This window comes from Cebidichthys violaceus, unplaced genomic scaffold (genome assembly GCF_023349555.1).
Source record: "Cebidichthys violaceus isolate CVI_PGR_0920_01 unplaced genomic scaffold, fCebVio1.0.p SCAF_2, whole genome shotgun sequence".
Classification (NCBI taxonomy): Eukaryota; Metazoa; Chordata; class Actinopteri; order Perciformes; family Stichaeidae; genus Cebidichthys; species Cebidichthys violaceus.
In genome coordinates, this window is record NW_027176372.1 from 1,721,065 (window position 1) to 1,733,564 (window position 12,500).

Below are 12,500 nucleotides of genomic sequence, written 5' to 3' on the forward strand. Positions count from 1 at the left end.
ATGCAAGCGGCCTTTAAACGCTTTCAAACTTTCACTTCTACTGGATTCTCTGAGAGAGGAGAGAGCTTCAGCTTCATTTAACATTACACAGCAGGGCAGGAGAGAGCACATGATGCACACTAAGGTCAGCTGTTTTGATAGTGGGAAGGCTGTAAAAACATGTTATTTTACACGTGTATCTGCCTGCATTTCAGCATAACAAGCCCAAGATAAGGCAGCTTCTAGAGTTTATTATAGGTGTGAAACGCTGATGTAGTTGGGCTCTGAGGGGAGCACGCGCCACAGCATGAGTGGATAGCATGCACGGCCGATACCAACGCCACAACGCGCACATTGATATTAATATTGACGATCTCTGTCGCAGCAGGAGGAGACTCACCTTCCAGCTTGTTGAGGATTCTGGTCACGGCTCCGGAGCATCCCTCACATGTCATCGCCACCTCAAACTCATGCTTCTGTTGGAGACAAACGAAAATAACATGTTCTAAATAAATGGTTATATATATATATATATATATATATATATATATATAATGATATAAATATAATTCTAAAATAAATAAATATATATATATATATATATATATATTATATAATATATATATATAATATGTGCTATTATCTTAATGTGTTACAGTTTATGTAATGACTACTTTATTATCATATTTATCATTAAATTCATCGCACCCCATAATTCAGGTGCAGCATGTGATGTACGAGCTGCTCCAGTCACGTGTTTGCTCAATCACGTGACGAACATAATCGAACGTTAACTTACAAGCTAACGCTAACTAAATGGACTTTGATAGCTAGCTAGCTTGAAGGCTGTAAAGCAACGCGGACAGAAAGTGCTGAGTTAACTTCACACTAAAAGTAAATTAAAGCTAAATTAACGGTAATAACTCACGGTCATGTTTGCAGTGATGTGGCGCAACCCAGCTGTGGACTTTCGCCTCTGACTGACAAGCAAATGTTGCTCCAAAAAACCCTCCACAAATGTCCACTAACTGGTGTGAAACTGGCGTTGATCAACGGAGCAACCGGATATCCGGTATTGAAAAAAAGAAGGCCAAAATATTTGTAGACGGACATATTTTTATGTTGCAACGTTTTGGGGGGCAATGAAGAATTTGAAAGGGCGTATATTTTGTATTATTTATTTATATATATATATTTATATTTATGTATTTATATTTTGTATTATTTATTTTTGTATAAATATATTTATGTATTCATTTATGTATAATCGAAAAGACAAACTGCGTAGACTCTAAACGCCTCAATGTAGTCTGGCCGCCCTGGCGCTCAAATTAAGCGCTTCTAAATACATTACATTATATTTGTTTCAAAATAAAAGCCCTATCAGCAGTGACGCCGAGTTTTCTCCAGAATTAGACCTGGAATAAATTAGTAAACTTTACCAAACACACAATACCTTCTTCCCTTTCCAGCGAGGAGCTTAACTGTTCATGAAGTAAACCCTTATTGCAATTATCTTACTTTTTATGCGAAGTCAAGTTACTCTCTGACGAGATTTGTATCTGCTTCCGGTTACGCCAGAAGAACCTCAAAATAAACGACCCGAAACGTAAAAAAGCAAAAACTTACAAAATAAAAGCTGACAGTAAGTGATTATCATAGGTAAACTAGCAAATACATTATTTTAGAAAATATTCACCTTTCCTAACAGAACCTCTTAAGAGTCATTTACACATACACTGTTTTTTTTAAATATAAATATAGTTGTAAGATACCAAAAAGTGACGCTGGTTTAAAGTTGTTAAACGTGACACTACCACGTCATCTCGGTCGTGGTCACGTGACAAAGCTGCGCTGGCTTGGTCACGTGACCAAGCTCTCGGCCGCACAGAAGGAGCGGAGCCCAGCTGACTCTCCGGTTTATAGCGTTCAATTAGTCCCCGACCACGACCACCATGAGTACGAGCGGACATTAAGCGGTCTAACGGCGACGTTAGCGCGAGGGTTTACCGTTAGCACGAGGTAGGTTGTTGTTGTTGTTATTGTTCGTTACGAGCTTTATGGGTTAGGCTTGTTTATGGATACAAATATGGCACCTTAACGCACAACGAAGAGCTAACGGTGGCTAACCGAGGCTAGCTGTTTTATGATGAAGATGCTAAACAAACAAACTGCTACGTTTTCATGCTAATAACTGTTGTTGTTGTTGTTGTTGTTATTGTTATTGTTGTTGTTAGCTTATCTGACCTAACGCTAGTAAATCCTATTGTCAGCCCACACCTTCATTGCTGTTATTATTTCTTTGCTAGTGTGTGTGTGTGTGTGTGTGTGTGTGTGTGTGTGTGTGTGTGAGTGTGTGAGAGAGAGAGATGAATGGACATTTAGAAACCTATGAAGTCGTTTCTTTAGTTTGACCGCACCCTGTTAGTAAGTTTATTATCAGTAATCATTCAATATCAGATTTATTGTTGACGTTAAGACCTCTCAATGTAAACGTCACTGTGATTTAAACGTTTTTTAAATGTGTTTTTGTTTTATGAGCTGAAATGACTTTATGTCTTGTTTTCATTACAGAACACTAGACAGCTTTGTCTAAACGTTACTGAGGCATTTTATACAACACTCGTATCCTAAATAAGGTGCTGGAAGTGTCAGACAAAGCTCACACTGGTAGAGTAGACTTCTGCACACTTAAATCTATGCAAAGAATACTATTATACTGTATTTCATGATGTAAAAAAATTGTATTTTCATTAGCAGATCACGAGCCAGCTTTCTCCTTAAAGCTTAGAAAAGATTCTCAAAATGAAGTGAGTCTTTCATTTTCATTTGCTCCCTTTATAAACTCTCATCTGAGGGCTCCACACAATGATCAGTGAGCATATGTAACGTAGCAGTGAGCTGACACGCCTGTGCAACATAAAAAAAAAAAAAAAAAAAAATGCTTAACATCTTAATGCCATAAATGTCTCTTTTCATCTCGGCGGTGCTTCGGTGTAGTTCCTCTGGTGCCGCGGCACATTGTGAAACCCTGCAGTGTAGCTCATGATGTGCCCTCACTGACCAGCTCCATCACTGGTTCCTGAGGAAGTCCCAGACCAGAGCGGCTTTCAGAAATCCACGTTCACACGCGGGAGGCTCTGTCTTCTGAACTACGTCTGTGTGGAAGGAGGAGACATTCCACAACGCCCTTTAAAGTGTCCATGTCATAGGTTCTCTGTTAAATACCGGTTTCATAAGTTCTGAACTAATTTGACCTCAAACAGAAATGCTCTGACGAGAAGATTTGAGGAACTGTGCTCACTAGCAGTTATGAGAATTGCAATTTTGGGTGCCCTAGAAATTGCGGCGACGGTCTGAACTCTTGTGTTCTCGCTGCAATGGACAATGAAGTGACGCCTCTTCTCGGTACAAATCCAGCGTACCGCAGGTCAAGACGATGTTCTCGCCTCTTTGAGCCGTCGCTCCGTTACGCTGCTCTTATGTAACGCGGTGGCTCAGTGCTCCGAGGTCAAGTGTTGCGATTAACAGACGCTCGGAGACATATTAAGCCCACGGAGAACATAATCGACAATGAAAACCATCACGACTCGCGGCCTCACTTAACAGAGTGTTCTTTAACGAGCGTTTCGCCTCCCGTAGGTGTCGATGCTGGACTCCCTGATCTCCCGGCATTAGGATCTGCGAGGCCGGGAGAGACGACGCCCGGCCGTCCACCAAACCGCCCCGACATGATGGCCTCCAGCGACGTGGACAACCGGGGGGAAGGTAGGTTCAAAATCAAGTGTTTGTGACGAGCCTCTCCTTGGATCACAAGCGGGGTCGTGCTCTGGGGTGGAGGTGTAGTGTAATATATGGAGCAGGTACACAGACGCTGGGGGATTATTTGTAATCCCAGCCGGTCAGGTAGACGCTGACTCTGCAAAGCTGCTCAGCTGGTGTGTTGTTGGTCCGGAGGAAGCAGGGAGTCGGTGATAAAGGTGCACTAACCTGTGACGCATGCACTCCTCCTCAGAGCGACGGTTTGATTTGTGTCTATTGTCTGCTGTGATGCACTCAGACATAGAGTAAATCGTGTCTCTGACGTCCTTTAAAGACGAGGCCCTCGCTTCCACTCCTCACACTACGGGTGGACCTTCTGCCTCCGCCACTACAATATGCCTCATCAGCTCCTCTCCGCTTGTAAAAGACGTCGAGTCACTATAGTAATCCTCGGTGAAGCCGGCGGGGGGGGTGTGTGTGTGTGTGTGTGTGTGTGTGTGTGTGTGTGTGTGTGTGTGTGTGTGTCAGTGTTAAACACGTCTGCTAACGAGCAGGTAGCTGCAGGGCGTCTCTTCTTCTGTGTGATCTGGTGATCTGAAGGCTGCTGCTCTTACTCTGCCAAAGCAAACAGTTCTCTATGTTCACTACAGTCAGCTGCTTGTTTCACAGGAATCCTTTCTGTCCAATGCGATGGGTGTGAGTCTAAAAGTCACGAGATCGTTTTGAACTAATCCCAAAGTGAAGAGCCGGAGATTATATTGTGACTAAACTAATGGTACTTACTTCCCTCGTTGGTTCCTGATCAGCAGAGCTACACAGGTGTTCATCGTCTCTGTTTTATTGTCCCTGAGTCTTGACCACAGTGTAGACCGTCTGCCTGAGATCATTTCAGCATGTTCAAAATGAGTTTCGGTCATTTCACAGACGGCACAAGCTGCACTGCTGTCGTCTTTGTTGGTGAAATGGAGCCACGCTCTGTGTGCGGAGCGCTGTGGAGTAGAGAATGTGTTTTTAACAAACTCGTCCCACATTTTGTTGGTGCCACGCAACTAAAGGGACTCACTTCTTCTTCTCTCTTTTTTTGTTTTTTCTTTTTTTTTTGCCTTCTCTCTCCTTCGCGGCAGGTTCTTTGTTTTCCGACCCAATTCCATCAGAAATGGATGCGCTTTGTCCCTCTCCTCCAGGACCTTCCAGACCCCAACGCTCCTACGAGAGGATCGGAGGACGGGAGGGAACCTCGTAAGTACAACCAGGTCCGATTTATGCAACGACAGCCGTTAGACCCGGGGCTCTAATGCAGATACGACCTGTTCTCCAGTTTCTGTCAGACTCTCATCCACCTGTTGAAGGGGAACATCGGTACGGGGCTGCTGGGGCTGCCTCTGGCCGTGAAGAACGCAGGCCTGGTGGTGAGTACGAATCAGCCGACCGGGTCACATGACGGGTCTGGAGAGAGTTCCTCTAAGGAGCCGGGGCTGCGGCGGGAAGACATTTGCATGTTGCACCGCAGGGAAGTACTGTGGCCAGAGTTAGAGAGAGATAGGTGAGCTTATCTCCTCTGCCAAAAACCAGAACCGCCATGTGACACACGGAGAGCTACAGAGGAGGTAAAGGCCAGGGTAGACGCAGAAGTAATAATACATATTATATAAATATGTGATCGCTCTAGTAAAGTAATCTGAATTTAGAGCTCGTATATATGACGTTTTAGAGGGATTTTATTTTGAAATTCCTCACATTATCTGAGTGACATTCAAAGCTCTTGCTTTGAAACAGGAAGTGTCTCTGAGGTGGTGTACTGTCAATGTTGTTATTGGTGTTTTTAAATGGATTCTTTAATTGTTAGCTTTGATTCATTATTCACATGATTGACACACACAAACTTCACTTCTTTCACTCTCTCCAGGCTCTTTCCTTGTTCCTTGTTCCCTACTTCCTCCAGATACACCACACACACCACACACACACACACACACACACACACACACACACACACACACACACACTTTATGCATCACACACTCTATGCATCACACACTCTCGCACACATCGAGTATACTCCATATATACGCGTAGCTGTGATCACGCTGGGCTTTGTTCATCGTCCTCACGGTTTCGTTCTTGCGTCGTGACTCTAATCTTCACTGTTGATGTATTGCTCCTCTGTCTCCCTGCAGCTCGGCCCCATCAGCCTGCTGTGTATGGGAGTCATAGCGGTCCACTGCATGAGGCTGCTGGTGCAGTGTTCCCACCACCTCAGTGCAAAGTGAGTAACAACACCTCGCAAGTCCGAACGCGTGAAAACGCTCCCATTGTCACTGGAACGGCAAAGACGTCACGTCTTAATAGACCACAATGCAATGCAGCCACGATCTTAATGCCTTTTTAACGCATTTGTCTTTTTGGACTTCGGGAGGTTACAGGTTACACTTCTTATTTAAAGGGAAACATGAGTGGTTTGTGCAAATAAAGGATGTTTGGCTTCCTTCTGTGCTCCTTGTTCCTGGAGCTCCGGTGACATAGAGGGAAGCCAAACTCTCTGTGTGTGTGTGTGTGTGTGTGTGTGTGTGTGTGTGTGTGTGTGTGTGTGTGTGAGTGTGAGAGAGAGAGATATTTAAATTATATTCTACCTAAGCTGTGCTCACATGGAACGGTCGACGGCGTACAGACGGCAGCTTCTGGACGGTGCAGGAACCACAACCGAAACCCTCTGATGATGGAATGAAATGTATCAAATCAAGTTATGTTGTCTCTACTACTTCATGTAGTTGCTCCAGTAACGGATGAAGCTGTAAAATGCAGCTTTGTCTTAATATTCTATTGTGAACTTTAAACAACTTTCTCTCTTTTGTGCGAGTTAGAACCGGTCTAACTTCACCGTCACTCCACACCGTGAAGCGCCTGCTCCGTGGTTTTGGTTTCACTTGTTTGCTTGGCTGACCGCTGTGCCAGCAGAGACAGATTCCACTTTGTTTAGGCGTCTCTCCCTCTCTCTCTCCCTTCCTCCCTCCCTCCCTCCCTCCCTCCACGCTTATCCTGCTGTGTAAACAGCAGCATGCGAGCTCCGAGGTCTCCACCCACACAGACCGGAGCAGCAGCTCCACCGGTGAATGTCGTCACCTGTCCAGTTTTAATCAGATTATCGAAAAAGGAACCAACGAGGCAATAAACCTCCAAGTATACGATCCGTTATCTGAGCGACAGCTGCTGGTGTGTGAGGTGACTCAACACACTCTTTATCAGATCGCCGTGTGTGTGTGTGTGTGTGTGTGTGTGTGTGTGTGTGTGTGTGTGTGTGTGTGTGTGTGTGTGTGTGTGTGTGTGTGTGTGTGTGTGTGGAGTTAACAGTCGACCCGCCCGTCTCCGCCGTGTCCCCCGCCCTTTGCCCTCTTCATGCGGGGATGTACACACCGGCTGAGCCAAAGAGGATTAAGCAGATGGAGCGTGTGAATGAAGAGCTTCTCCAGGTCAGACGCTGCGCTTCCTGTTTCTTCACTGCAGCGTCGGCGTCAACACTTCCTCTTGAAGAATACATATTTGGTTTCACCTCTAGTCTTCATTAGCTGTTACTCTTTCCTCCCCGACTTCCAGTATATCTGTTAATTTAGCAGCTGTTTTGGCAGCATATGGTTTCATAATGTCACGTTTATCTGCAGCTTTAGGGCCAGTCAGCCTCTTCCTATATGCAGTCTGTGGTGTGTGTGTGTGTGTGTGTGTGTGTGTGTGTGTGTGTGTGTGTGTGTGTGTGTGTGTGTGTGTGTGTGTGTGTGTGTGTGTGTGTGTGTGTGTGTGTGTGTGTGTGTGTGTGTGTGAGAATGTCTGAAGCTACGATCCTGCAAAGCTGCATGCATGATATCTAACTCTTAACGTTTGAGACCTGTTCGTTCAGTCTCGGTGTCTCGTCCCCAAAGTGAAGCTTGAATCCAAACACACGACTACAGCGTCGGTTTAAAGGTGTGATTTATATATATTTTTTTGTTTTCGTCTCCTCGTCCAGGATGGACCGTCCGTCTCTAAGCTACGGCGAGGCGATGCAGTACGGGATGGAGAACGTGTCGTGGCTCAGGAGACACTCTCAGTGGGGAAAGTAAGACGAAACGTTTCGCCTTCTGACTTTAAAAGTTCCCTTTTAGAAAACACCAGAGTTTCTTAAGGAGTAATGCATCAGCTCCGCCTCATGGGGGTATAGATACTGTTACAGAGACTGTCCCACTGTGGAATACGGTTATGATGCAAACACTGAATTCTTATCTTTTCATTTGTAAAAGCCAGTATCGCACATTTGCCTCAGAGGGCTTTACAATCTGTACAACACTCAACATCCGATGTCTTTAGATCCTCGGATCAAATAAGGAAAAATACAAACGGGAGAGCAACTAATGAAGGATCCCTCTCCCAGAATACATAGAAGTACAATAGATGTCATGTGTGGAGAATATTTGATGAAGAAATATCTGTAATAGGTCCTCATACTTCTTACTCATTTCTGGACACGTTGCTGCAACTCTGTACTAATTGTGGAGCCAATTAAGACGGTGAAAGTCTCTAGTTCAGGCTGAATATCTACTGTGTCGGCATTCTTACCTCTCTGTCCCTCCTCTTCCCTCTCAGACAGACGGTGAACTTGTTTCTAATCATCACCCAGCTCGGCTTCTGCTGCGTCTACTTCGTCTTCCTCAGTGACAATATCAAGCAGGTAATGAGCGCGCCCACACACACACACACACACACACACATACACACTCACACTCACACTCACACTCTCTCTCTCTCTTTCTTGAATATGAGACCCATTTGCACAGAAGCTGTAGTGTTTCTGTGACTAGAAGACTCTTCATATAATCCTGATGATGCAGTTAACCTGTAGAGCGACTGTGGTCCAGGTTAGACTGTGTTTGTGCAGTGCAGTGTCTCACCACCAGGCGGTGATGTCTGTCTACCGTGTCATGAAAGCAACGCGGAGCAACTTCATGGGAACGATCCGACTTGTTGTGGGAGTTGCCTGCTTGCCTACCTGTGCTCACCGCCGTATTCAGAGCTAGTATGGAAAACCATTCCGCCAGTAAAAGAAACAACATGTCAATATAGTGAGAAACCTTCTGAAAATGTTCACTTATAAAAGCTTCTCTTTATTTTAAGACACCAACTCATTCTCTAGAGAGGAGTAAGTCATTATTTTGGGAAAGTTACTCAGTATTTTGAGATACTAACTTATTATATTTAGACAAAGTCAATATTTTGAGATACTAACTCATTATTTCAAGATTTATTAAGTCATTTTATTGAGTTAAGTCAATATTTTGAGATATTAAGTCATTATATTGAGAGATTAAGTCATTATAATGAGAACGTTCCCATAATCCTATTTCTTTTATCCTCATTCTGGTGAAATGCTTCCAAAGTGAGGTGTCCCTCATGAAGATGTCTTCAGTCTCCAGCAGACCCTTGTCCTCCCTCGTCTCGCTCGTAAACGGACTCGTTCCTCCGCGCTCACCTTCTCCATTCTCCACTTCACCAGGTGGTCGAAGCCGCCAACGCCACCACCTTCAACTGCCAAATGAACTACACCAACCAGACCCAGGTCCTGGTGCCGAGCTTCGACTCCCGTCTCTACATGCTCTGCTTCCTGCCCGCCATCGTCCTGCTGGTGTTCACCCCCGACCTCCGGTGCCTGGCCCCCCTCTCTCTGGTGGCCAACCTGATGATGACGGCCAGCCTGGTGCTCATCTACTTCTACTCGCTCACGGTGAAGCACCACATTAATGTCTGTCTGTCTGTCTGTCTGTCTGTCTGTCTGCTTTAACCCTTGTTGACTCAGACATTGCACACACTAAGCCGCTGTAAACAAACGTGTGTTCTCATGTCTACTGTCATCATCACACAGATTAATCTGGATAATCTTTCAAAGTTCCTTCAAAAACAAAAGTGATTAAGATTGAGAGACTTCTGAAGATGGTTCTGTTAAACTCAAACAGATGAACACATCTATGAATCAGAGGTGACTGACTTCATAACAATATTTATCTACATCTGTTTCTTCAAACAGTGAAGGTAAGTTACACGTGTAAAGCAGTCGATGTTTCTGTTGCTGGGCTTGTATTAAAGTATTAAAGTGTCGATAGACGAGGGTAACGCGAGCCTCTCTTTCACCACACGGTTCTCAACGACTCTACATCGTGGTTTAGGGTTTTATGGCTCATCACGGTGACCTCCATCTTAAGAGCAATTGAAAAAAACGTTCTTCCAAACTGACGTGACGAGGTTTCCCCGAAACGACAAACACTCTGTCGGCAGCTACAGATGACGCTTAGCGGCTTTTATTCTCCCGCTCTTGTTTTATTTTGCAGTAATGCCAGTTCTCTTTTTCTATAACGGCTACTTATCAAAGACCTTAGTCCCATTTAATTGTTCTATTACCAGCTGATGTCTGTTGCGTGCGTTGACCAACAAACGAGTGGTGGTGTTGATGCTCCATCTGATCACAAATGGACCTCCTGACTGTAGATACGATGGGATCAGAGCATTCCACAAACCCATGGATTTAAACAAGATGATGCAGAGTGTGGAGTTAACGTTCTTTCTTTCTTTCCCTGCAGAACATCAAGTACCCCATCGACCTACCCAAAGTGGGCCGGGCCGTAGACTACCCTCTCTTCTTTGGGACGGCCATCTTTGCCTTCGAAGGGATCGGCGTGGTACGTGACGTGACCGATGACGACTAAGTGATGAACGGGTTCACATCTCAACGGTTAACGCTCCCATTCACATCCGTCTCTGCAGGTTCTTCCTCTGGAGAACAAGATGCAGAGGCCTCAGAGGTTCATCCCGGTCCTGTATCTGGGGATGGGCATCGTCACCTTCCTCTACATCAGCCTGGGCACCATCGGGTACATGTGCTTTGGAGAGCACATAGGAGGGAGCATCACTCTCAACCTGCCAAACTGCTGGTGAGACATCGACACTCCCCGGATCACAAATAGATGCACATTTAAGAGCATTACGGCATCTATTTATAGATTTCTCCTAAATGAACCACTAGCATTGCATTTTGCGTCTCAGCAGACTGTCTTGTGGTTCTTGTGTAAATGGAAAAGAACCTCGTCACCTCTCAGGAAACGGGTCCCAGGTGTTCACAACAGCAGATCTGTCACAGTTCATGAAGACCAGGTGTTTACAATACTCTCACTAAATCAGAGCGTAATTGTACGATGGCTATTCAAACCCTTTGGATTATTACCGTGGTGTACACACACACACACACACACACACACACACACACACACACACACACACACACACACACACACACAGCTAATCATGAGTCAGACGGTCCATGTAGAGCAGGTCGGGAGAACGTTCTATCTGTGGTTCTTCAGGTCCGTAGATGATGATTAACGGCGCTCATCTTCTCCGTGTTTTCTCATTACAGCAGACTAACGTCTTTTTTAAAACGCCTCCCGTAACTGGAGTGATGGCGCTGATTAGTGGAGTGGATTGGCTTTTCAATCAGGTTGAAACCTCAGAGGCTATCATCACCAGCACTTCGTTTTTTAATTGAGTGTTTACTGTTGACGAGGACGGCCGGTAAATGTCTCATCTGATGTTTTATGGACCTTGAACATGAACGTTGAGGCCTTGTGTTGATGCTTTTGTATTTCATGAAAGGGTTTTGATTAGCTGCATTTCACTGCAACAAACCTATTTAAATATGATTTAATGTTTTGGGTTGTTTGTTTTTTTTAAGCTGTAACTTTGCTAAACTTTTAATTTAGTCACTTTTCACACGTTTAACTCTTGTGCTCTGATGTCCTTGGAGGATTAAAATACTGCCGTGAAATGATATTTTAATATATTTAAATCTTTTAACCGACGTCAGTCATGAAGTTACCAAACATTGATTCATTCATGTTTATATAGCGATGGGGAAAATTCCCCTAAAAAGGTGATTTTCTGTTTTTCTTTACCTTAGAAGACAAAAATGTCCCTTTCCTAAAACTGCTACCAAAATACAGTAAATGAATATTATTTTTCACTCAACTTTATTTATGTAGCACCTTTTACTACAATCATGCAGCTCAAAGTGTTTCACAGAGCAAGATTAAAACACCAGAAAACTAAAAATAGACGACAATAAGTACAACGTTGCAAGACTAAAAGACAATAAAATGTTAAGATAACTAAAATATTGCATCTAATAATGTACATGTACAGCAGCAATGCCCCTGATGATAGGAGCTGAGTGATGCTCAGTGGTTCTCTCTCTCTCTCTCTCTCTCTCTCTCTCTCTCTCTCTCTCTCTCTCTCTCTCTCTCTCTCTCTCTCTCTCTCTCTCTCTCTCTCTCTCTCTCTCTCCAGGACGTACCAGGCGGTGAAGCTGCTGTACTGCTTCGGTATTTTCATCACCTTCGCCCTTCAGTTCTACGTTCCCGCAGAGATCCTCATCCCCCCGGTGTTGGCCCGCGTGTCGGAGAGGTGGCAGACGCCCGTCAACCTGCTGCTCCGCACCGTCTTGGTCCTCTTCACATGTGAGTTATCGACCGGTGCGCTAAACCGTGAACCCTAACCCTAAAGTCGTTTTGACCTGATCCTTTAATTCTGGCTGAGAGCTGCAGAAAACAAGGAGATAGAAATGCTTCAGTTCACACACACACACACACACACACACACACACACACACACACACACACACACACACACACACACACACACACACAGACGTCTTCTTTTTTTAATCAGGGTTTCTCCTGCATAGGGAGAAT

The 12,500-nt window shown here is 44.6% G+C and overlaps 2 protein-coding genes across 3 annotated transcripts in view; one reads left to right on the forward strand and one right to left on the reverse strand.

Annotated features, from left to right (window-relative positions):
* The window catches only part of atox1 (antioxidant 1 copper chaperone), a 2,135-nt gene extending 1,097 nt beyond the window's left edge, over nt 1-1,038 (reverse strand). Inside the window, exons 1-2 of the mRNA XM_068715329.1 lie at nt 908-1,038; nt 380-455 (exon numbers count right to left, since the gene is read on the reverse strand). Coding sequence (XP_068571430.1) covers nt 380-455; nt 908-913 — 82 coding nt within the window. The 5' untranslated portion in view covers nt 914-1,038. The remainder of the gene's footprint in view (nt 1-379; nt 456-907) is intronic.
* An 812-nt stretch (nt 1,039-1,850) lies between these two features.
* Nucleotides 1,851-12,500, forward strand: part of slc36a1 (solute carrier family 36 member 1) — a 23,636-nt gene continuing 12,986 nt past the window's right edge. The window contains exons 1-11 of one of the 2 annotated variants that reach the window (XM_068714070.1): nt 1,851-2,001; nt 3,622-3,747; nt 4,866-4,980; nt 5,060-5,150; nt 5,919-6,007; nt 7,739-7,828; nt 8,353-8,437; nt 9,260-9,487; nt 10,338-10,436; nt 10,522-10,688; nt 12,097-12,266. In XM_068714070.1, coding sequence (XP_068570171.1) covers nt 3,711-3,747; nt 4,866-4,980; nt 5,060-5,150; nt 5,919-6,007; nt 7,739-7,828; nt 8,353-8,437; nt 9,260-9,487; nt 10,338-10,436; nt 10,522-10,688; nt 12,097-12,266 — 1,171 coding nt within the window. In that variant the 5' untranslated portion in view covers nt 1,851-2,001; nt 3,622-3,710. The remainder of the gene's footprint in view (nt 2,002-3,621; nt 3,748-4,865; nt 4,981-5,059; nt 5,151-5,918; nt 6,008-7,738; nt 7,829-8,352; nt 8,438-9,259; nt 9,488-10,337; nt 10,437-10,521; nt 10,689-12,096; nt 12,267-12,500) is intronic. The other variant, XM_068714071.1, reaches the window with a different exon arrangement.